Here is a 24,696-nt window from a genome sequence, read left to right as displayed (position 1 = left end):
AAAAAACAAAAAACAGATCTGACAAATATTTTTGCAATATTTCACATTTTTTACCCCAGAGTCAACTCAAAGGCTTTGGCCAGTGTTCACCTAGTGACTCCAGGCTGTCACCGTTTACCTCATAACGCCGGGTGTGGAGCATCCGCAACTATTTACTCTGTAGGAGGCTGTAAAACTTTGTGAAAGAAGTCCAATACGTGTCGATGAGTCAGTGATACTGTGGTGGGCTGTTGAGGATTTCCAGAACTTTCCCCATCGGTAAGAACTTCTGTTTTTTTCAACTGTTAGCTGCTGTTAGCAGCATTACTGAAGCTTTCTTTGAGGTGGATCTAGCAATGTTAACGACTCAAACACTAAGCGAATAAAACCTCATAAGATGTGAGAACGTTAAATTGTTAATCAGAGGCAAAGTGTGATTTTTAGAACTCTTGAGCCTAACACTAGCTGGCATAATGTTAGCTTATAACCAGCTGCTGTTGTACAAATCTTAAATGGTCATATACAGTTTAAAAGAGCCACTTACTTAACCCTACTTATTAAGCATGTTGTAACACATTTTTCTGGAAGGTTCTATGTAATGAAATATGTCATTCTTGTTTCTTCTCATGAAGAAGAAACAAGACAAATGTGCATTTGTCTGCAATGTCTCTTACTTTTTTCCTGGAATAGGACTGGGATTGCTTGGAAAAGTGGGTAAGCAGGCTGTCAATGATCTCCTTCTCTTCTTTCTTACGATCGTTCCAGGTGCTGCTTACAGCATTGGGCACATAGGTACCTTCTTTCATGTCCTTGTACAGGGACATCAGTGCCTCGTGGTTCTGCTGCAAGAGCAAGAGCACAAACATTTTAACAGAGAAAAGTACAAACTGCTTTGGCGCTATTCATACAGACTCAATTTTATTTTTGTCTCAATGCATGTCAGTGCATTGCACTGGAATAACTTGTCATCTCTAATTGCTAACAGGAGAAGTCAGTCAACTCTATGAGTTGTTGGTATAGAGAATAATTTCTTTATGCCAAGCTTAATATGGTTTATCTACTGTGGCGCAGCACAGTGCCAAATAGATTTCATGTGAAACCGCCTCAGCTCCTTATTGTGTCACCTTGGAGTCAAAGCTCTCTTCAGCCTTCACAGCATGTCCTTCCTCCACCAGCACGTCTACCACGCTGGTTTTTGTTGTCTCTGAGTGGATGAGCACCTCCACGCGCATAACACCATAGAGGATGGAGTACAGGGACACGATATGAGAATGGCCCTTCACCAGAGTGATGAAGCGGTTGCGAGCGCGGCTGCTCCACTGGTTCCCCGAGATGATGGACTGAGCTGAAGGACGCATACCAGTGACCTGGAACTCCTGAGCCTGACACCACAAGCAGTTTGTCTCTTACTATTAATTTGATGTGCATTTTCTTTATTGACAGTGCCATTTATAATGTTGCTACCTGGAAAGGGTGAGACAGTAGGTCAGACGGGAGCTCCCTGAGGCTGCTGCAGGCAACAATTTCATTATTGCCATAGTCCAAAAAGAACACCTGCAGGAAGATGGGAAACTTTCTTTTTGTTGGTGCATCAGTTAATTTTTCAGGTGCTGGGATGATAATTAATTTGCAAAAGGTAATATGCAAACAATGTTATTGTGCTTAATACTAAATTTAAAGTATCATGACATTCTAATCCATGGCCTATTTAATTAACCTAACATGCAAGTCTTTAGACTGTGAGAAATAGACTGCGGGAGGAATCTTGCTGTGGGCAGGGCTCATCACACCAGTGGCCAGATGGTCTGAGACCAGCTGACAGATAAGTTGACTGAACAAATGAACAAACAAACATATTCAGACTGATATTGCAAAAGCATGATAACATGGAGCTGGAGCCTGTTAACACATACCCACTTTGTTGTCATACAAAATATAAACAAATTATATGAAATACAGATATTATATTAATAAAGAATTTTTTTTTTTTTTTTTTAATGGGCCATTGAAAATATACAGGTGGCGGGTGAAAGTGTTGTGAGGCAACAGGGCTAACCGCTCCACCACCTTGTTGCCCAAGAGGAAATCAAATAAAACTGGCTGGCTGATTAAAATGGCCAAGCAGACGATTAAAATCTTGTATTTTACAACACATACACGCAGGGAACTGGTCATAAGCCAATTTGACATAAAAGTTAAAGACAGACAAAAATGAGTGTCCTATACGTTGAACAGCAGACTGCAGAGTTTAAATCATATTTACCTCCACTTTGTTGCCACGCATGTGTAGGATCTTGGCACGGTAGTACATGCTTTGGTCATTGAACTCAGAGTACGGAGCCAGGCACAGCAGGTTGGGGTAGAGCGACACAGTTATAGGATGCAGCGTGTGTGTGTTAATCTCTGCTGTCAGATGGCGCTGCTTTTCCAAGCTGGCTTCATCTGCTTGGAACCCCCAGAAATGGCCCACCTCCACCACCTGCAGCAGAAATCAGAGAGGATACATCCATTAAGATTCATATTATTTACTCAAATAAAGGAATTCAGAAATGTAGTAGAGAACAAAAAAAGTCAAGCAGAATAAGAGGACTAACCTCTGTGATGTTCACCACAAACAAGCGATTGGGGGGTAGCTTGTCAGGGTCGATGGTGCTGCTCACCACTCCCACTGGGCAGACAGACTGGCTCTGGAAGTCAACGTTCACACTACACAGAAACAGAGATTTTAGGTGAATCTTCCCTATCAACAATGAGCGATGTGTATATTTTAAGTGTGTGCTATTGCTGTTTCACTGTCATATCATTAACATCACATTTTAAGGAGAAAACAGCTGTTTGATGTTCACCAGAATAAAACATTTCAAGAACAGACAGCCATTCAATTTTATTCACTAGTGATAACAGCTGAATTCAGCATATTTCATGAAAAACCACTATGGTCATTCGGAGAAACTAAAAATGTGTTTCATCTTATCAAAATTTGTCAGCATTCTTATGATTAAATAAATATATAATGTCGGCCTGCAGCCCAGCAGGGGTAGGAAGAAGCTGGTGAGGTTTTGCCTAAAACCTCCTCTCTCTGAGTCCAATGATTGCTGGCAAGAGGCATGCAAAGTGCTAGGATGTCAGATTACATTAACGTCTGGGGCCGAGGCACTGACCACTGCAGCCTGTTATGTAGGGGTTAGATTTGCCAAAAACACTGAGTCCTTAAAAGACAGACAAACCCAAAACTTACTTGCTAGGATGACATTTTCTCCTTGCCGAACATGTTTAAGCTTTGAACTCATGAATCAAATTTCTCAACTACATCTGGCATCTGCATTATGTGAAACCAAGCATACCGTGAATATTTCATGTGAGTTATCTGTCTGTTCCCAGCACAGGTTTCTATCTGTTCAATGGGGTAGACTGACAGCTCCATTGAAGGGCTCTGATGTCCCAGCGTGAGGGCAAGAGACACTTCAGGCAGCACAGCAGAGTCCTGGGATGTCCTGTAAAACTCCACGTACGCTCTGAGTCCACACACACGCACACAAAAACAAAGTGAGATAAAAAAAATAAAGTGCCCAAAGGTTCGAGCAGACAAAGTACTGAGTGATGATGTTTGACTTGCAGCAGTAGCCTCTGGTACCTGGAGCTCTCAAAGGAAATGGCTTTGACCTGTCCACAGAGGCGGAACAGAGACTGCAGCTGCTTGTGATACAGGAAACTGTACGGTGGAAGGTTCCTCAACTAAAAACAACAGTTTGATGATACAATTAGAAAATCAGGACTAACAATTTAATTGAGTTAAAGCAAAACTATAATTTGGTTTGAACTTAGTTTAAGAAATTATAAAAGATGGACAAAAGCGGATGCTTAATTCTGCTCCGACTCTTCTGATTGCAACAAGACTACTTAAAGGTTTGTGGTGAAGCAGCCCTAAGAAAGAATCTGCAGAGTCCAATTTGAAGCATAATCATTATTTTCAACCCATCTGTCATTAGACACTCTTCCCATTTCCCTCAGCTAGAAAGTAGGCTGGCTAGCAAGGCCGCAGCCATCTTCTTCAACATCTTCACACCCCAGGAATACACAGAGTTTGTCTTCAAAGCAGTTTTGTACCGTCCTTCACACAGTTTCAAATCACACTTCGAGGCATTTCAGTCTGTGTGAGTTTTTTTATTTTAAAGACTGAAAAGATTATCTATGCCATTCCTGTGTCTGAGTGCACGCTCTGCACTGCCTGACGCTGTTTCTATATAAAAAAGGGATTGAGTCGAGGGCTGCTTCTTGGCAGCTTCTGCAACATCCTAAAGCGCACACGCAGTGTTTTGAGTGGACACAATCAGTTCTGGTGGACAGGTATTCTTCTTCTGATGTTTTTGGGTGCACTCCAGCCAACTTCTGAATTGAAGTATGGACTGGAGTTTGTCCTGTTGCAAAAGCAGGAAAATCCAGCTAAACTGACTAATTAGAGAAGCAGAAGAAAATGAATGGATGAATATTTAAGGGCCTTTTAATTAATAATTGTAAATCTAAGACTTTAAGACTTTAAGGACGTGTACATTGTGAAAAGAGGGAGAGAAATTTGTTGCTCTTAGATCTTTGCAACTACAGGGAGACGAAAAACACAACTTGTGTTATCTAAATCAATGAATTAACCAGCTCAAATTGTACATTAGGCTTAATAATAACAACAACCAATAGACTATTAACATGTTTATCTATAGTTGTAATCATGTTAATATCATAGCATGCTAACATTAAGTGCAGCTGAGCCAAACTAACATTTCTACATTTTAGGCAAGGCAATAATACCATGACTGTTGTTCTGGGGTTGAAGCCACTCAGCTCTCTGGAAGCCAGGGCTTCATCTATATGGCCCTGGAGAAAGTAGTTTGGATAGTACGCACCAGCAAAGACCACCTAAAAACACAGTGAGTCACAATTTACAACAAACTGACATTCAGGTACACACACACAAACCAACAAATTCCTCTTTTTTGTTAAACTATGTCCTTTAAGATAACTTATGAACATCCCACAGTTTTTAGCAAAGACTAACCTGAAGAATGAATTTCTGCTTGTGTGCACTGGTGTAGTCTGAGAGTTGACTGTCCTCTGCTACATGCATGTTGAATTGGGACACGCGCTTCTTCAGCTCCTCATACAGCTCTGCAACCTGAACAGCGGCTTAATTAAGCAAGCATTTATTCTCTCTTTGAATTACATGTCCAATAGAAAGTGTTGGAAAGACCATTATTTTTTAATAACACTTTGTTAAAGACACCACAGGACTATCCATGACCTCAAAAGTAATCAAATAGAAATAGATCAGATTAAAATACACTGCAATTATCATTTAATGCCTGCTGTTCAATGCACTCAGGTTACGCTCATCTCCTGTGATTCCCTGAACTCATGTGACCAGCTTTCAGCATGATCTTTGTACCTCTCTGATCCTCTTGATTTGAATGAAGTTCTCTTTTCCCCAGTCCAGCTCATCCTAAGAAGGAAAAGCAGCAAACACAGAAAATTTACTTTTGTTAAAAAAAAGGGGGGTAAAGGAAAGGAAAACAAAAGGACTACAGATATTGAACAGAGCCTTTTTTGTAAATGTTTCCAAATGTACAATAATTTTAATGTCATGGTAGCTTTTAAATTTATTCTCAGAACTTCAAATCTTCAAGATTTTAATGGGAGGTCAAAAATTTTAAGTAGTGCCTGATAGTTTATCCAAAACCTACATCTTTGTGGCCTCAGCAAACAACAACCAGGCTATGAGAACATTAATGGCAGCTAATAAGAACTGTTATGTGAGGTCTTCAACATGGCACAGGAGACACTGGACAGATGGAGGAAAAATCTTGTTCTGGGTGAGAACTTAACACAATCAGTCAAAAAAGTGAAACTGTAAAGATGCTGGCTTCTACAGTGGGATAATGATCCAAAACAGATCTCAAAATCCACCATGAACAACTTTATATGTCCGTACAGCATTTTTCTCTGGCAGCAAAGTGCTGACAGGTTGCTGAGGAGAGCTTAATAAAAAAAAAAAAAAAAGACCTCCTACACAGTGTGTGGGTTTTGTTTCTAAGGCAACATTATCTTGACAACATATCACTACTCTAACCAGCGTTTTAAATATGATAGACTAACCTTGCCCCCCCCCCCTTTTTTTTTATTCTCTAGTCCTTGTGCTTAGACTTCTATGTGACACTGACATGCCAGGATAGAGAAACATGGCCAGAACAAGATTCTCCTCCATTTTTTTGGTTACCCATTTAATGTGATTGGTTGCCTTAAAAGGAAGAACAGCAAAAGCACCAGCAATTTTCTGAGAAGTTTGGAGATTTTCAACCAGAAGCACTTAGAGTGTCATGACACAGGATGAGAACTGGGAGAAAAAAATAGTACTGGTACTCTTAAAAATGCACAGATACTTGGGGAATGACTTGTTCCAAAATCCAAACGAGTGAAGATAGTTCTACATTATATTTGTTTCAAATGTCATAATATTATTAGCTCTAATAACACCCCCTTAACTGTTTGAGTGAAACAAATACGAGTTTCAGAATCTCTTGGTATCTGGTAATATTTGCTCTAATAACAGCATGCACTCTGACCATGCTCGAAAGGGGTTCTTCTGATGTCAAAAATTGTCCCCATTAGTTTTGTCCAGCAGGTCTGTCAGCACTCCTTAAGTCATCGTCAGTCAGCACTTCTTGGTCTTCTTTTATTTGTAACTAGTTTTTACAAAGCTTTCAGGTGTGTCATTATCCTGCTGCACAAAGATATAAACCAGGTGGGGTGGCACACATCTCTGAAGGACAGAGTACAATAGTTTAGAGTAGTTTATATTATACCTTTGGATACCTCAGCTCTCCTTTCTTTTTGGACGAATGCCATGCCTAACATAAAGAAACAAGAGAATAGTTTTAAATACAAAAATTGTGCATGTAAATCCACTGCACATCAAAACCTGCTGCTGATTTGTACCAAATTCTTTACCTTGAAGGCATTCACAAAAGCTATGGAATCACTTGGTGTGCCATGGGCAAAAGCCACCTTGCTCCTGTAGTTACATGTGATAATCAGCGTAGGAAGGAAAAAAAAAAAAAAAAAAAAAAAAACACAATACACAATGTACATGCAAGCCATAGAGGTACATATAATGACAGAAAAACTATTCATGATCTGATGAAAAGAAAAAAAACACAAAACAAAACATACTTATAAAACCAAGACCTGACCTGTACAAGCTTCTAATATCACATCCTCTACCACTGTTCACCTGCCATATACCACAGGTGGACAGTTTTATTATATGACACTGGTATGATATGACATGTGTTTTTCAGTATTTCATGTTTGCTGGACTGTTAGCATTTTTCCCCACTGAATTAGCCATTAGGCTGGACTAAATATGTAAAAGTGTGTCAATAGCTCTGGACTAAATCAAGTTGCACTATATTGCCAAAAGTATTCGCTCATCTGCCTTCACATGCATATGAACTTGAGTGACATCCCATTCTTAAGCCATAGGGTTTAATATGATGTCTGCCCAGTCTTTGCAGCTAGAACAGCTTCAACTCTTCTGGGAAGGCTTTCTGCAAGGTTTAGGAGCGTGTTTATGGGAATTTTTGGCCATTCTTCCAGAAGCACATTTGTGAAGACACTGATGTTGGACAAAAAGGCCTGGCTCGCAGTCTTTGCTCTAATTCATCCCAAAGGTGTTCTATCAGGTTGAGGTCAGGACTCTGTGCAGGGCAGTCAAGTTCTTCCACTCCAAACTCACTCATCCATGTCTTTATGGACCTTGCTTTGTTCACTGGTGCACAGTCATGTTGGAACAGGAAGGGGCCATCCCCAAACTGTTCCCACAAAGTTGGGAGCATGAAATTGTCCAAAATGTCTTGGTATGCTGAAGCATTAAGAATTCCTTTGACTGGAGCTAAACGGCCGAGCCCAACTCTCGAAAAACAACCCCACACCGTAGGCCCCCTTCCACTAAACTTTATATTTGGCACAATGCAGTCGGACAAGTACCGTTCTCCTGTCCTGTCCCGTCCCATTCTATCACAGTATTCACACTGGAATTCACTGAGCTCCTGAGAGCAACCCATTCTTTCACAAACATTTGTAGAAGCAGTCTGCATGCCTAGGTGCTTGGTTTTAGACACCTGTAGCCATGAAAGTGCCTGGAACACCTGAATTCAATGATTTGGATGGCTGAGTGAATCCTTTTGGCAATATAGTGTACCTTCCTTCATAGTGTCACTGTTGGTATACAAAATTTATTCTGACACCCTGAGTCGAGTGCAACTGCCCTCAGGATGTGACTCACCTGTGGCCAGCAATCTGCTGCATAGATGGTATTGCAAAGAAGCTCTTCAGAGAGTGAGACGCAGCTAAGGATGAGAGAGGATGTTGCGCCAATAAGTACTGGGAAAAACATGTTACATACAGAAACGCAGCATTTCAGACTGCTAACCATTCTCTGTTTCTACAACACATGCATACACAAAGGACACTTTCCAGTAGCATAGTGACAGACTAACCGATGATGAGACATTCATCCAGACAGCCAAAAACGTGGCCCAGAACAATCATCTTCCCCAGGTTCAGGTCTACAGGCAAGTGGGCCAGCACTCGGCCCAGGAACGTCATCTCGCCATCATCATTTTGACCTCTGCCATCACTTTTCACAGACAGCGCACCCATCTGCAGAGTGACAAAGAGCAGACTCTGTACACACTACTAATGAACTTCTAAAATGATAACTCGTAACACTGAAAAGGGATTGCCTGCCTTTCATAGCACCACTCCTCAAAACCACGGCATTTACCACTGTGTGTGAAATAAGATGAACGTGGCTTGTATTAAAAAAGTGATTTCAGAGTAAAAAAAGCTATGAAGTCCACTTACCAAAAGGTAAAAAAAATACATAACTATACAGCGGGGCAGCATGGTGGTGTGGTGGTTAACACTGTTGCCTCACAGCTAGAAGGTCTGAGTTTGAATCCACCTTGGTCCAGGCCTTTCCGTGTGAAGTTTGCATGTTCTCCCCGTATTGCGTGGGTTTTCTCCAGGTACTTTTGTTTCCCAGAGTCCAAAGACATGCAGTTACTTGGGTTAGGTGAACTGGTGATTCTAAACTGCACGTAAGTGTGAATGGTTGTCTGTCTCTCTGCGTTAGCCCAGCAACAGGCTGGGGACCTGTACAGAGTGTACCCTGCCTCTCATCCTATGACAGTTGGGATAAGCTCCAAAGAGCTCAAGTTTGGTTTCCTCTGACCACTGCACTTTCTCCCCACAGTCACCAAAAACAATGGTGTTATTGGTGACTGTGGTCCCAACTGCCTTCAGATCATTAACAAGCTCCTCCTGTGTAGTTTTGGGCTGATCCACCACCTTTCTCATGATTTTGTTCACCCCATGACGCAAGATTCTGCATGGAGCTCCAGACCAAGGGTGAATGATGGTCACTTTATATTTGATATTTGATTTCCAAACAATCACACTAACAGTTGTCACCTTCTCATCAAGCATCTCATTAACAGTCTTACTGCCCATTCCAGCCTTGTGCAGGTCTATGATCTCATCCCTGACATCCTTTGACAGCTCTCTGGTCTTACCCACAGTGATGGAGAATTTGCATTAGAAGAAATTGATTCTGTGGACAGGTGTGCTTTAAACAAGATGAGATCAGGAGAATCTATAAATTGATTGACTGAGTGATTGTAATCTGTGGGAGCCAGAATTCTGGCTCAGTTGTAGGGGATCAAATTCTTATTCAGTGACTTGAAAATAATTTATAGCTTTTATGTGTTTTTTTCTGGATTTTTGGTTGAAATTCTGTCTACCCAAAATTTAACTATCATAAAAGTTAGAGACTGTTCACTTCTTCTTAAGTGAGCAAACGTATAAATTCAGGAGGGGATCAAATAATTATTTCCCCCACTGTATATATATTTACTGAAAGGTAATATGTATGTTATTAAATAGTTAATAAATGTTATTATACCAGTAAGATAAAAACATGCCTCAGCATACATATCTTCATTCCCTTAGCCGAACACACAAAAACATTCAAATTCAACACTGCCCTATTCTGCTCTCACCCAATAAACTGAACAATGCTAATACTGGCTGACGCAAAGCTCCTGTCAGGGAACTCAAGGTCTAATCCTCTGAGACAGAACTGGGGGTCAGCTGCCCGCCCAAATACATAACAATCATCATTATAGCTACACATTTGTTTGCACTCGACTACACAATAATGCCTCTCGCAGAAGAGAATCATCAAGCTGCACTCTCTACCTGTTTGAGTTGGAGCACAGTCCTAACTATGTCAGAAAGGTTGGGAGGTGTGAGGGCTGTGGAGAGGAGGGAGCGGGGATCTCCCATGTCCAGCAGCTTCACCTTCAACAAGACGGTAGACAGGGGAGCAAGCTGAGGGAAGGAAAACAGTACAGCATGGATTGATTTTCAGAAGTAGGGTCTAAACTGCATTAAAAACAGAGATATCTGGTCAGTGGCACCGTGTCTTACCAGCATCTCAGGTATCACATAGTCTGGGATTTTGTTCTTCCAAAACGCTTTGGTGACAAGCCGGTAACAGTAGCCCTTGGACACTCGACCTGCCCTGCCTAGCATGCACCACATATTGAGAGTTAACGTACAAGTGATAATAAGTCTTTGCAAATAAAAGGTCTGCAGTGGTCGTACCTCTGCGTTGGTCGCAACTGGTTTTGGATGCCCAGGTGAGATGTAGAGACTGGTAATTGGTATCCTGATCACAGACCATGTGACGGGCCAGGCAGAAGTCAATAACTGTCAATAAAAAAATAATAATAATAATAATACCAATTAACTTAAAAAAATTAATTAAAAAATGGGTAAACTGAATCTCACAGAACAAACCACTTATTATTATAACTAGATGGGAGCGAGACCTGGGCTGTTCTTTTGAAATTAGTGAGTGGAAATCACAATGTACAGGGACCAGCAACCTCCTCATGCAAGTTCATTATTTACATAATCTATTTTACAGCAGAAAGACACCACAGGATAAATGAATCAACTCAGATCTTTGCCCTAGGTGCAAGACAGAGGAAGGTGACCTTATTATCATGACTGCTGACAACAAATGTATTGCCCTTTTACGGAAAAGTGTCCACTTTCCTGTATCCCTGTGTGGCTTAAAGAAATTTCCTTATATGGTATAAGACAGAAACGTGTCTGATCTCAAAAGAAAAACATCTCATACACAAATGTAAATCCTCAACTAAAATCTATGTTTTTCTGTGTTTATTCTTTGTTGTTTATCTTACTAACTGTATTCTTCTCCCTGCTTGACATTGTTAAATTTGATATATCCTTCATCTTGTAGTGCATGCAGGTGGGAGTGGTCCTTGGGGATGATTTCTACTATCTTGCTCTGATTTTCTCTGTTTTGTTGTGACTTACTTAACTACCTTTCTTTTTCTTACACATTATTGATATTTGTATATCTTGATTCTGAGTTTCTCTTGCAATGTACAGATGGAAAATTTCAGAAGTCAAATAAAATTGAAAACTGAGAAAAAAAGACCCTACCATATTTGACATCTGGAACAGTCACTGAACTCTCTGCGATGTTGGTGGAAAGGATCACCTGTGAGGGTTAGGAAATAGATAGTATAGCAGGTACTGACAGCTCATGTGAAAATAGTATCAACAGCTTTTACCTTCCTGTATCCGGGAACAGGAAACAGGAACACCCCATTCTGCTCCTCCAGAGTCACTGTGGAGTGAAGAGGATAAACCTGCAATCTGAAAAACAGCAGCATGTTCAGTGTTAACTTAAATGTCAAAAGTACTACATTTTACCTTTAGTGGATTATATCTATGGATTATATCTGCTGTTTAGATACTGGTTAGGTGCATTCATAAAGAGGTTAGATACTGCCTACCATCAGTGATGGCATAGTTACCTTGAAAAAGTAATCAGATTACTGATTACTCCTTTAAAAAGTAACAGTTACTTTACTGATTACTTAATTTTAGAAGTAACAAAGTTAGATTACAAGTTACATTCAACAGCTGCTGGTCTTATGCCAAAAAGTGATCGTCTGCCATAAAGTGATTCCGATGTTTCTGTGTGCTTTTGTGTGTAATGTCTGCTTATAATGGTAAATAGAGAGCAGTCAGCGTGATTTATGAAGGGATTATATATAAAATGAAGAAATAACTTGTTTCCAGTGCTTTTTGGCCACTTAAAAGATTTTTATAGAACTGTGATATTTGTTGTGATTTCTGCAGCTTCCTTGTTAAGACATTTTTAATGTCAATGACAGGTTTCACCTTGATTAAAAAAACGAATATATAAAAGTCACTTTGCCAAAAACTGATTGCAGCTTCTACCTTGTGATAGAAATGCTGTTTCTCGCTCAAAATGACTTGATATCATTCATGAGAGATATGTTTGGCATATGTTTCTCAGATTATAGGTCAACAAGTCATTTACAGCTATTTAAATACAGGCAATCAATTTTTGGCAAATACCGAAAATCGCTTTATGGCACAACACCAGCAACAGACAACCACGAAACAAGGTTCCCTGGTTCTTTCACAGTGAGGTGTTTCACACTTTCAGGCTGGACAGGAAGCACTGGCTAAGCCAGAGATGATTGTGCAGCATCCAGCATGTAAAAGCACACAAATGTGTGTGGCGTGGCCCACATCGCTGGTGCACAAATATCCTGGACTGACACACCTCTGATGCAATTGCTCACCTTTTGTGAACCAGCTTGCTCAAGGCCTCCTGCATGTAGCTTATCTCGTATATGCCAGGGAGGAAAACCAAAACACTTCCTCTTTCTGACAAAGTCATGCCCCCCTCTTTCTCAGCCTTGCTGCTCACACAGAAATACATGTATACTCATGTTTAGTGAACAAACAAAAATAACATGCTTATTTGCATTTTTAAGCAGTTGTGTTTCAATTATATGGCCTCACCTGGAATCTTTGCCTTCCATTTCGTCTAAGCTCTGGATGAGACTGATGGCAAGACTGTACATCTCTGCTGAGATGTAAGGGACATCTGGATGAGGTGATTCAGTCTGAAGCAGACAAAATTCAGATATAAAAGGATATGGCTTCAATACATAGAACAGTACCATCAGCAACCATTTACTCACTCAAATTTGTACCTTGTATGGAAACAGACCGCGGAGGTCATCCAGGTAAAAGTCCTCAATGGCATAGGAAGCCCCCTCCACTTCAAACACATAAGCTGAGTTCATTTTGCCATGAACAGGAGTGGCAAAGTAGTCAGCAAACTGTTTACAGTTAATGGTGGCTGACATGAGGATTATCTAAAAGACAGGCTCTTGTGAGTGAGAGTACAAGTGACTGAGCATGAGGAAGACAAAAGAAATTTTTAGTCTGATCTAACAGTTACCTTGACATAGCGAGAGTTGGAACAGAGGAGTTTTCTCAAAACCAGCAGGAGGAAGTCCATCTCTGCTGTGCGCTCGTGAACCTTGGACAAAGGCAGAGTTGTTAAAAGGTTAAATTTGGAATGATCAAGAGTCACTGATTAAATGAGATAGGTCTAAATTAAGCTTAAGTTTATAACAGTGCCTGTTATGGCATAAATCTAGATTAAAGCAGAGCAAAAACAATGCACAACAAAATAAAAACATTATGGATTTGGATTACAGTAGTCCAAATAGTTGACAAATAAAAGAAAAAATAATGGGCATTAAAAGAGCTTTGTTGCACAGCAGCATTTATTCTACAACTCTGAACTTTGTATTGATTTGCAGTCACTTTTCTTTTTAATGACACAAGTGACCCAAATCAATCCACTGCAGGGGTCATGGGGTAAGGTGTTTCCTCAGCTATTTCACCTGTCTGTATTTACATTTAATATTTGAACTTGCTACAAAAAAAAAAAAAAAAAAAAAGAACGTTTTGGCCAAATGAAGACTCACAATTTAAATTTTTAGGCACAAGCTAACAGAGAAAAATGATACATGTGGTTTATGTACCTCATCTACAAAAATGTGGGAGTATTCTGTGAGGGACTTGGCCTGAACCAGTTTTTGCAGCAGCACTCCTGTAGTCATGTAGATTAGTCGGGTATGCTCAGTTGCCATCTTCTCTAGGCCAACCTGAAAAAAATATATACAGACATATATACAAACTTGTCAATTAAATGTACAACTGTTCATTGAGGAGTCTATAAAGGCACCTGCACGACAGGGTCTAAAATCTATCTCTAGAAGACATCCATTTGCTGTTGTCTTCTGCCTTTTTTTTTCCTTGAAAAGGAAAATCCTGTCACCTGTAAATACCAACTTACACTTCTTTAGAATTTAAGGTTTTTGTACAGTTTTGCTGCATTACAGTACTACTCAGATTTATTGAGCTCCAAAAAAACACACAGAAATACTGTTTTCCATCAATAATGTTATATTCTACTGCCTTAGGAAGGAACAGGAGAGGCCACAGAGGAAGTACACTTCCTCTGCTGTAGCTTCAGGCTTAAACTTTTCCAGGGTTTTAAAAACTAATGTCTGCAATGTCAACATAACTATTTTTGGTCTGAGTGGAGAAAACGTCAGTGAACTTCGATAAAATCGATCAAATATCCATGTTACACTTTTTGGTTTGCCAACTTGCACCCAAATTCATTTTTTATTCATTGCATGCCTTTCAGTTCAAACAAAGTCAAATGGAGGCTGTGCAGAGACATAACTCTCCTACTTTACATGGTGTAATAGAAATCAGACCATAATATTCAGTTTGTGTTGCATAAGCTAAGAATTATTTCTCCTACTAACACTGACTATTTATCATTGCTCCCACTGTCAGTGACATCATCCTTAACTCCAGAGGTCTGCATCAAGCGGAGGAGACAACAGTTATTATTAGACACGCTGTTTCAAAGCTCTGCACAACACAGCCAGACATTCTAGCAACAAAGCATACAAGAGCTTGTTAACATACGCATACAAACACTCTTAAGTTGTGAGAGACATAATAATGAATACTTTGTCTAGAGCCTGAATGACTACAAGTAGATGCATTAGTACTTTGCTACTACTCCTACATGTCCGCTGCACAAAGCCAATAGAAGACACGTGTGCTTCTGTTCTGCACAGTTTATGAAAATCACATTCTATATTAATATTGCACCAACCTGATATCCCACCAGACTACCCAGGGTGCACTTGCGCTGTTTGGCAACCCATCGGGCAATACTGGTGGCTCCAATTTTACGTGGTTGGGTGACCACAATGTTGCATGAGGCATTTTTCTTATTGTAATAGTCCAGAATGTACTGTGGCAGCTGGGTGGTCTTGCCACTGCCTGTGGCTCCTCGAATGATCACTACAGAGTTGTTTTCTATGAGGGAAATCAGCTGGAAACAGCCGCAAACAGACACACACACACATATATAGAACACAAGCACAAACCGACACATGCACAGTTACAAAGAAAGACAGTTTGATTGAAAAAAATAAATAAAATAAGAGCATTTGGCTACTGACCCATATCACTGAATAAAAATGAAATTAAAAAAAGTTATGAAATTGTTGGGCAGATGGACATGGTAAGCTGATTTATGGCCTGAATTTCAGACTTTATAATCTGCATTAAGAAAGTCCAGCTTAAATGGTACCATTAGCTCCTAAAATACACACAAACACTCTATTCTGTATTAGTCAACAGAAAATATTAGACTGGTAAATTTAAAGTTAGCTATTGTCCAAAAGCATCAAATAACTTTATGTTCATCTTGAGCAAACAGTAAAAGCTTAAGTGCTCAAGTATCCCGAGGACACGATAACAATTTCTGTAAAAATGACAAACAGAACTTCAGGATAATGAAAGTGCACTACAGGACCATAGAGCAAAGTCAGCATCTTACCTCCTGTCTGTTTTTGGCTATGGGCAAATTTGGGTACTCATAGCTTAAGAGTGGAGGAGTAGCATAACCTAGGGAATGGAGAAGGATGCAGAATGGAAAGGCAAAATAAAATTTTAAACCAATTAAGTAAGAAATAAGGTTTCTGTATATGAAAAAACATAAGATGTAGAATCAGAAAGGCTGTGACAAAATTCAGTACTCACGAGCTACAGGTTCTGGTTTTTGCAGCCTCTCAGAGTTTGAATTTTGCGGGCTGCCGTGCTCAAGAATGTCTGCTGGACTGTAAGAAAATCACATTTGAGGCTTGCAAACAAATTTAACGCAGTAACACCAAAACTTATATAGGCTAAAGTTAGCTGTTATGGACAAAACGACTTAAGTTTAAGCTAATCTCTGTTTTTTTGGGGCAGTACAAATAGAAAACAGTTGACAAAATCCACTATCCACTCTCTTCAGTTTCAGCAATTATATCCCAGTTTCCCTCACAATGCAAATACCAAAGACTCTATAAATGCCATGAGAAATAACTGCAATTGTTTCCTCCTGAGAACCAAGGAAAAAATTATCTTTCAATTTTTTTTTTGTGGCCACTGCAGAGGAAAGACAAAAAACAAACAAACATTTGTCTTCAGATCAGTTCCCTTTCAATGTCAATTTATTTTAGATCATTAGAGGAACTGTGAAGCTGAAGATAATACTAGCATTTTTTCTGCAACATCATCTTAAACACAAAAAACAAAAAGGGCTGGAAAATGCTCCTCTTCCTCATACACAGTAATTTTTTTTCTTTAAAAAAATTTCAAATATAGCAATAAATAAATCTGTCCATTCTAACAGTATAATAGACCAAACCATGTATGGTTCACATGAATCAGTTATTTAGTGAGTCTGAGACTTCAAAAAAGGACTCCCAACCCTTTTGAAATATTGTTTGTCTTTCAATATACATCTTCTGGTAAAAAGTTTCACATTTGGCCTGAACTTTTTTTCCCCAAAAGCAATGTTATTATCTTCTAAAAAAAGATTAATCTTTGATTATGTTTGCTTATTTTTACTGTAATTGTGTCTTCCTTGGATAATTCTGGATTTTTATGTACCAGACACACCAAATACTTGGAGATTAAAAAAAATCTAACAGAATTTCTGATAATCACTTACATTAAAATAAACCCCACAAATACTTAAATGAGGTTATTACTGAAGGTAACTTCAAAATGTTTGCCCATAGTGAGTAAGAATACCAGCTTCTCTGCCCTTTTTACTGCTTAATGCAACTCCTAACTTTGAGTTTCTGCCTCCTCTCAACTTTCCCCTCTGTCAGCTTGACCAGGCCCACAGAGCTACAGCCTGAGGAGCATTCCCAGTTGTGTGTGTGTGTGTGTATGTGTGCCTCTTGCACTCTTAGTGAGGGGAGGATTTTATCACAACAGCAGACAAAAACCCTGACAGTACTAGGAGCTCAAATGCACACCCACGACTTGTGCGCACACATGCACTCTCGTCCTCTCTCTTTCTCTCCAATGCACACGTTTCGTGCAAGCTACAAAGCAGCTGACCCTACAACAAAAGCTGCACACTGCACAGAGGAGAGTGGGGTGAAAGGAGAAGAGAAGTGACAGCTCTTAGTCAGTTAGCAGTGTGTGTGTGACTAACTCTCCTGGAAAAAGTCTGCATGACAGGCGCAGTGGGAGGACAAGACAACAACTACAAGACAAAAAGGAAAACACTTGGAACAACAAAGCAAGGGTAGGAATGCTGCCGGACGTAGTCAACAACGAGTGAAGGAGTTAAGTTTGCACAGACAGATCCATGGAGACAAGAAGCTGCAGGCTGTACTCTGTGAAAAGCTCTTCTTTGCCCAATTTCTAAAAAGCTCATACAAGAGTTAGCGGTGCCGTTTCACCAGTAAGTACATCTCTTTCCTTTCTTATTCATCCAGATATCAGTGTGACAACTACATTTTTTAGGAGAAGGAAGCAAATCTGAAATACTGTTTTGCAACCTTACAATAAGCGAAGCTACACGTAAGGTTTTCTGTATGGCTGACCTCTGACCCTACAGGCAGTGTAATCCATCTGAGTCCCAGGTGGAAACTCAGCTGATCAATCAGCTTGAATAAAAGGGCCAAATAAACACACCTGGGACACCAAGTTTGATATGACTGCAATCAAAGCACCCATCAGGCAGAGATCAAAGGTCAGAATAGCTATGGGGTGATCATCTTTCAGCGTCAAGCTAAAATTCTGAATTATTAAAAAAGTATACAGTATTATAGATAAATCACAACCCAGATTTTATTTATTACTACTGTATTTCAATAGGAGCACAAGATTTTTTCCCCCTCAAATTAACATGAAGAATTTCTCCTGTTTTGGTTAATTTGGCTCAGAATGCACATTTTGGAGGTGACAACTGGGCCGCAGATAAAGCAAAGACTCTGTTATCATCTTACTTAAATTAAGTCTATCCATTTTCCTGGTATTTTTGGCCATTTCATTACCAATAAATCCCTTTTATGTTAGAACAGATTTAAGACAAAAACAAAAGTTTAAAAATATTTTAATAATAGTTTTATATATATTTCCTTTGAGGAAAGACCACATCTCTTTGGGAGCCACCAAAATTTTTTAATAACGAAGGAAAACAAATTTTTTTATATAAAGCTTTACAGTGAAGAGCTTTTATTTCTGTCTCGAATAATTTTTTTCCTCCTCTTTTTCTTGCTGACTTGTGCAGTTCTTGACATTATTATATTGTCCTGTCACTTGTAGATTCAACTGCAAGAGAAATCGGTTTGAAGCAACAGCTATTCCAGTAATTCAGAAGCATTAATATAGTCCTGCTGTGAAGTTATGACTTGATGCTCAAGAATAACAATCCTTATGTCTTCAGTTTTTAAGGACAGCGTGCTGTGAGTGCCATGCCTCTGTTCAGCTGGATGAAATGGTCACATGAGACAAAAGTGCAGGCTCAAGATGAAACACCATCTCTCAAAATCTCGGGGGGGTTACCGAGCCGCACGCTGATCACAGAGCTCCTGTGGCATGTGGAAGAGCGCGAGCGGCTGGCGAGAGAACTGGAGCGTGAGCACAGGCTGGCCCACAGCGCTTTGGGTCTCCACTGGTTTCAGAAGTACCCTCGGTTACGGACCCTCATCCCTTCATCAGAACTACAACAGCTGGAGTTCCTGTGTGCCCAGATCCCACCTATCCAAGCAGCCACCGTCCTTTCCAGGTGTTTAATAGTGCCCATGCCTTCCTCTGTCTTCACATTAGTAAGCTGTCAACAGAGGGTAGCTGCTACTGCATCAACAAAGCCTGACAGCAGGCAAAGCAGAGAAGACCCAAAGGGGAAAAGGGAGCTAGGGCGAGCTGCCAAGAAAGCCATTATGTGTTACTGTCACAGACACAGGCAATATAGGGTGTTAACATGTGAAGGTGAAAGACGCCCTGTAAGGGTGAGTGAAGCCAGGCTGCTGGGGTTGCCACTCATCTGTTAACCAGCATGGAAAAAAGAAGGAACAGTTGTTAGGCATGGCTGAGCACTGTGACCTACTTACATATTTCCCATAAAACTCACTACTAGGTCACTACTGTGTGCTTACATAACCATCATACCAAAGAAAAATATATTTAATAAGATGTGTTATTATGCTTTTATCATTTACAAAAATCTGTGCTGCTGTCCCAGATATGTCATTTTTTTAAACTCTGAGACAACAGATAAAAGTCTTACATTTTAGGTGAAAACAGAAATATCACCTTAGCAAGCTGACACCATGTTGATGGAAATCCTTCCTCCTATATTTTCTCAATTTGTACATACTCCACTTCTCTCCTTGCATCTTAGGGGACCAGCATGGGTGTACACTGGTCCTGCACAGACGTCTGTAGACTATCATCTACATGTTTTAGCTATGTACTGTCACCAGGGGTCAGTATCAAAAATATGTGGAACAACTGGTCAGTGGGATACTCGCAACTGCATTTGTTGCTGCTGTTCCTTTAGCTTGGCTCAAGGTAAAAAAAATGCAAGTGGCAAAAACTGCAGTTCCTCTAGGCGTCACTTGAGGCTGGCTCCAAATGGGAGTCAATCCCTACAGACTCCTGTGTTAAAATGTCCAACTTGTACTTCTTTTCCACTAGTACCTAGTTGGCGCGACTTGACTCTACTCATTTTCTGTCATTTTCCATTACAATTGAGTACCGCCTCAGCAAGGCAGCCTGAAAGTCCCGTGACATCATTTATATGCGACACAAACAGTCCCTCCGTCTAGCTCCCTCTGCATTCTGTCGTCAGCCACCAAGCACAAAGACATCTGTGTTGGTTTCATTCTTGTGAAGGAGTCGCTCTCATGACTCATCTAGGGACGTCACTCCCTGGCCAATCAGTGGCATGCATTCTGCTGACATCACATTTTCGGCTCGACCCAGCTTGTTTGAAACCCCGGTTAAGTAGGTACTAAAAACGTACCCGGTAAAAAGGCCATCACAAAGTCTTGGCAAAAAACTGAACCACCTCGGATAGAGCAGTGGTAAGAAATTGTGGAGGAGATTCACGATATGGAAAAGCTGACTCATACCCTAGGGGTAAAAGGACATTTGTACAACAAATGCTGGACAAAGTGGCTTGCTTACAAACTAAAGGAAGCACAAAGAACAATTACTGAGTAATTTGGTATGACAAAACTAGTCAGTGCCCCCCCGTTTTTTCTTTTTTTTTTCCTCTCTCTGTATGTTATTTATATTTCTGGACAATCTTTCATTTTACAGTATTGTTGTTAAATTAAAATAAAACTACTAACTAAAAGTTTTTAAAAAGTACCTGGTACCAGGTACTACCGTATTTTCCGGACTATAAGTCGCATTTTTTTTCATAGTTTGGCCGGGGGTGTGACCTATACTCCGGAGCGACTTATATGTGAAATTATTAACACATTAACCAAAATACTCCAGCCACTTGACATCTCCGTGAACGGGAGCTTTAAGGCAGTCTTGCGTAACCTGCAGGAGCAGTGGATGATGGACGGAGAGCACAGCTTCACGGCAACTGGGAGAATGCGCCACTCAACTTTCCTGTAAGTCATTGGATGGATCAACAAAGCATGGGCTTCAGTGACAACCGAAACCATCCTGTCGGGATTCAGAAAGGCCGGAGTAATTGGAACTGCAACTGACGACGAGTCTGACGAAAGCGACACAGAAGAGGAAGCGGCGCTTCGTCTACGTATGGTGTGTGCGGAGTTGTTTAGAAGCGACACCGAGGATGAAGCATGTTCTTTACACTATGGTTATCTGAATAACTGTTAATGTTACGTTAACATACCAGACACGTACTCAGTTCGTTGTGCGTCATGTAGCTGAATGTGTTACATTAGCATAACGTAGGCGTAACCGTGTTCGCCCTGTTCTTAAATCCGTTATTATTTTAAATTGCCTTTCAAGATGGAATGTCTGCTCTGGGTCTCAGATTCTATCAAATCCCCCATGCGACTTATAGTCCAGTGCGACTTATATATGTTTTTTTCTTCTTTATTATGCATTTTTTGGCTAGTGCAACATACTCCAGAGCGACTTATAGTCCGAAAAATACGGTAATCACCTAATGGAAAACCCTAAAAAAACGAGTCAAGTTGAGCTGAGTAGGTACTAGTGAAAAAGAGGCATTAGTTGCATGAAAAAGCATATTTCCAGCCTAGTACAGAAACAAGTTTTGGCTTCTATGATTAGTTTCCCCTTTTTAACAACTCTGAGTGAGCTGAATTTAAATAGAACGACCTGGATAACTGAGTTAGTGGTGTGGTCACAATGATTGACAGGTTTCCTGAAACAGGCAGCCAGAGCTGATCGGCATCTCTTACGCCTCATCCATTACTTCAGGTTACTAAACCAATCCTCTTTCCTGTGTTTGTGCTGTTGGTATCTTCTGCCTTTGGTATGGTACATACCATCATCCCAGAAGTTCCTGCTTCAGTTTATGTGAGTAAAATTCTGGTTCTTTGAAATGAAACATTGAAAACTCACCAGGAAAACCTTTTCTAAACCTGAGTAGTTTTTGCATCTACTGTCTCTGGTGGGAGAGGCAAAACTTCACCACCAACCCCTTCAGCTTAAACACAAATAAACAGATTAGAGGATGTGACTATTTTATAAACCACAGTGATACTGCGTTTACAGGAACAGACATATTCCTACATGGCTTACTGTGATTAATTTTCAGGTCACAAACCCGGAGGAGACGGAGGATGCACTGAATCACAGATCAGAGAAACAAGAAAAGCCTCTTCTCTTTAAGAATTGTTTAACTAAAATGCTGCATGCTTCCACAGGTTTCGTGAGGTGCTTGCCACTAACAACATACGACCCTGGGAGCTGGCGTCTGTCTTTAAGCAAATACTGAAGGACTTCCTGAGCCAAAAGAGATACGACGAAGAGGACGACCTCTTGGTACGGCCGGTGCAGTTCCAACCCATGGAGGCTTGGACCAGCCGGTACAAAATGAAGCAGGGCTTTGTCACACCCACAGTCCCAAACTGTGGAGACCATCCAAGAGAAGAGATCCCAACAGTCTCTGGATACGTGGACCGGGTCATGCGGCACTCTGGTTCATTCACAGCCAACAGGGACTGGGACCTTCCATATTACTATCCAGTACCTCTCAGGCCTAAAGGTGCTTACAGCACCACACTGTGAGAGGACACACTCCCTAAACATCTGGAAAAGCAATTTTCACATGAACAGCATGGAGACAAAATGGCAATACATGTATTAGATAGAGATATTTCATAGCTTTATTAAAATGTGAAACAGCACTAGGCTAGGTGGTATATGTAGGCAAATGTTTAATGGCAATAACTAGTTCTTATCCCTACGTTAGAGACTGAATTGTTTATGTACTCCTCATTATAAACTCTCAATTAGACTTTGTACAGTAGGGGATGCATTTCAGAAAAGAGTGATTTTATTAGTAAAAGCACAAGATGCCTTTTGGCTTTTGATTCTTTAAAATTACTAAATTAAGTGTGTCTGTTCATTTGTGACAGCTCACCAAGAGATGGAAATGCAGGATTTTTCCTAGCTCAAAATGTCCAGTTTCTGGGGTGCCTACCCATGGAAAAACCATGACTGATTCGCTTACAGTTAATGCAAAGATACAAAGAGTCCATGTTACAGTACTTACAGAAGTCAGTCAATTTTCCTGTTAATTTTGGCTCTTCGACAGACAAAAATATATTTTAGGTTGATCAAATTAAACCTCACAAAAAAAACCAAAAACCAAAAACAAAAAAGTGATTTTTCTTCCAAAGGCCAAAATCTCCTGGGGCAGCAAACATTTCTATATGCAGAAAAAACCTTGGAAATGCGATTGTTTAATGTAAATGTCTTAGATTGAAAAATTAAAACATTTTAATATTTAAAAAAGATTATAGAGATTAGGGAAAACAAAATCTAATTTGAGCAGGACATTTGTTTTTGTTTTTTTTTGTTGTTTATAACATTTGACTCCTTAAGTGTGACCTAAATGCCTCAGCAAACAACAGCTACTGCTCTGCACTATGTTTAAGGGACCCTTCGGGAACTTGGCTGCAGTAGGGAAACCAAGGGGATGACTAAGGTCAACTAGTGAACTTTGCTTAAGAAGGTTCCTAACTGAGTGAAATGACCTAGAAGTATCTGCACGGTACATATATAGTACATAGATATACTACGCTTCTTTCACCCGTTATGAAAGAAGGTCATCAAAACCAATCAACTACCATGGATCAGCATGTAAATGGTAATCAATAGTATGTTTTCCATTTCTCTGAACATTATGCTGTTGGCAAAATAAAACTGTGATTATGATGAAGTTGTTGCCTTGTGTGAAGAATGTAGATTTATACATTTAAAAAAAAACAAAAAAAAACATAAAGATAACGAGCAATACTACAGTGATTAAAGTGGAAGAGAAAACATGAGTGGCAAAGACAATATTTTTCACCGGTTGGTCTTTTGGATGACCTGCATCAAACAGAATGGTAGGAGCACCTGGGGATTTCTGTAGTCCATTTACAAGAATAGTCTGCATTTGCTTGGTTGATTTTGGAGTTTGTGAACTTCATCTCAATTTGAAAATTTTTTGAAAATTACTGGCAATCAAAAAAATAAAGGTTTACAAAATGTTTCAGAAATGAGTGATAAAGGAAACCATACAAAAATGTAGTTGTATTCTTCTCACATATAAGGTCTTAAAGACCTCATAGTATAGTTTCACCCCAACAGAGCACTTCACTCTCTGCTGGCTTACTTGTGGTATTTAAAAGAAGAATGGGAGGCAGAGGCTTCCAGGCCCCAGTTCTGTGGAACCAGCTCCCAGTTTGGTTTCAGGAGACAGACACTCTCTCTATTTTTAAGATTAAGCTTAAAACGTACCTCACTGCCAGCATAGTTAGGGCTGGATCAGGTGACTTTGAACTCCTTAGCTGCCGGCGGGCGGGGGCATGATGCACTGGGATGAGTTTCTTTCCCCCTTGCCTCTTTTCACTTTGTTTATACACCACTCTGCATTTAATCATTATTATTAATCTCTGGGTCTCTTCCACAGCATGTCTTTTGTACTGTCTCCCTCCCTTCTGCCCTAACCGGTCATGGCAGATGACCGCCCCTCCCTGGTTCTGCTGGAGGACTCTTCCTGTTAAAGGGGAGTTTTTCCTTCCCATTGTCACCAAGTGCATAGGGGGTCAGTTTGATTGTAGGGTCTTTACCTTACAACTTAAAGCATCTTGAGGCGACAGTTATTGTGATTTGGCGCTATATAAATAAAATTTA

General features: G+C 40.2%; 2 protein-coding genes across 5 annotated transcripts in view; one reads left to right on the top strand and one right to left on the bottom strand.

Moving 5' to 3' along the window:
* Positions 1 to 24,696, bottom strand: part of tdrd9 (tudor domain containing 9) — a 28,900-nt gene that overhangs the window by 3,614 nt on the left and 590 nt on the right. The window contains exons 2-28 of one of the 4 annotated variants that reach the window (XM_030718726.1): positions 16,093 to 16,169; positions 15,890 to 15,957; positions 15,158 to 15,379; positions 14,004 to 14,126; positions 13,412 to 13,492; positions 13,161 to 13,325; positions 12,967 to 13,070; positions 12,744 to 12,863; positions 11,697 to 11,781; positions 11,566 to 11,623; positions 10,696 to 10,800; positions 10,519 to 10,616; positions 10,288 to 10,419; positions 8,526 to 8,688; positions 8,312 to 8,375; positions 6,976 to 7,039; positions 6,831 to 6,875; positions 5,417 to 5,470; positions 5,030 to 5,146; positions 4,783 to 4,890; positions 3,614 to 3,714; positions 3,324 to 3,494; positions 2,574 to 2,685; positions 2,243 to 2,458; positions 1,444 to 1,533; positions 1,104 to 1,361; positions 654 to 821 (exon numbers count right to left, since the gene is read on the bottom strand). In XM_030718726.1, the coding sequence (XP_030574586.1) occupies positions 654 to 821; positions 1,104 to 1,361; positions 1,444 to 1,533; positions 2,243 to 2,458; positions 2,574 to 2,685; positions 3,324 to 3,494; positions 3,614 to 3,714; positions 4,783 to 4,890; positions 5,030 to 5,146; positions 5,417 to 5,470; positions 6,831 to 6,875; positions 6,976 to 7,039; positions 8,312 to 8,375; positions 8,526 to 8,688; positions 10,288 to 10,419; positions 10,519 to 10,616; positions 10,696 to 10,800; positions 11,566 to 11,623; positions 11,697 to 11,781; positions 12,744 to 12,863; positions 12,967 to 13,070; positions 13,161 to 13,325; positions 13,412 to 13,492; positions 14,004 to 14,126; positions 15,158 to 15,379; positions 15,890 to 15,957; positions 16,093 to 16,169 (3,169 nt within the window). The remainder of the gene's footprint in view (positions 1 to 653; positions 822 to 1,103; positions 1,362 to 1,443; positions 1,534 to 2,242; positions 2,459 to 2,573; positions 2,686 to 3,323; positions 3,495 to 3,613; positions 3,715 to 4,782; positions 4,891 to 5,029; positions 5,147 to 5,416; positions 5,471 to 6,830; positions 6,876 to 6,975; positions 7,040 to 8,311; positions 8,376 to 8,525; positions 8,689 to 10,287; positions 10,420 to 10,518; positions 10,617 to 10,695; positions 10,801 to 11,565; positions 11,624 to 11,696; positions 11,782 to 12,743; positions 12,864 to 12,966; positions 13,071 to 13,160; positions 13,326 to 13,411; positions 13,493 to 14,003; positions 14,127 to 15,157; positions 15,380 to 15,889; positions 15,958 to 16,092; positions 16,170 to 24,696) is intronic. The other 3 variants (XM_030718727.1, XM_030718728.1, XM_030718729.1) reach the window with 3 other exon arrangements.
* On the top strand, positions 17,368 to 23,989 carry rd3l (RD3 like). Its single transcript, XM_030718736.1, has 3 exons — positions 17,368 to 17,794; positions 18,782 to 19,123; positions 22,218 to 23,989. The coding sequence occupies exons 2-3, from the start codon at positions 18,810 to 18,812 to the stop codon at positions 22,579 to 22,581; spliced, it is 678 nt and encodes a 225-aa protein (XP_030574596.1). The 5' UTR covers positions 17,368 to 17,794; positions 18,782 to 18,809; the 3' UTR covers positions 22,582 to 23,989.

This window comes from Archocentrus centrarchus, chromosome 22 (genome assembly GCF_007364275.1).
Source record: "Archocentrus centrarchus isolate MPI-CPG fArcCen1 chromosome 22, fArcCen1, whole genome shotgun sequence".
Lineage (NCBI taxonomy): Eukaryota > Metazoa > Chordata > Actinopteri > Cichliformes > Cichlidae > Archocentrus > Archocentrus centrarchus.
The sequence above is the reverse complement of the archived record's forward strand: the minus strand, read 5'-3'. Positions and strand labels throughout refer to the sequence as shown.

Coding starts and splice junctions, on each gene's coding strand:
- rd3l (XM_030718736.1), top strand. CDS start 18,810: ATGCCTCTGTTCAGCTGGATGAAATGGTCACATGAGACAAAAGTGCAG. Junction 19,124..22,217: donor GCAGCCACCGTCCTTTCCAG/GTGTTTAATAGT, acceptor ATGCTTCCACAG/GTTTCGTGAGGTGCTTGCCA.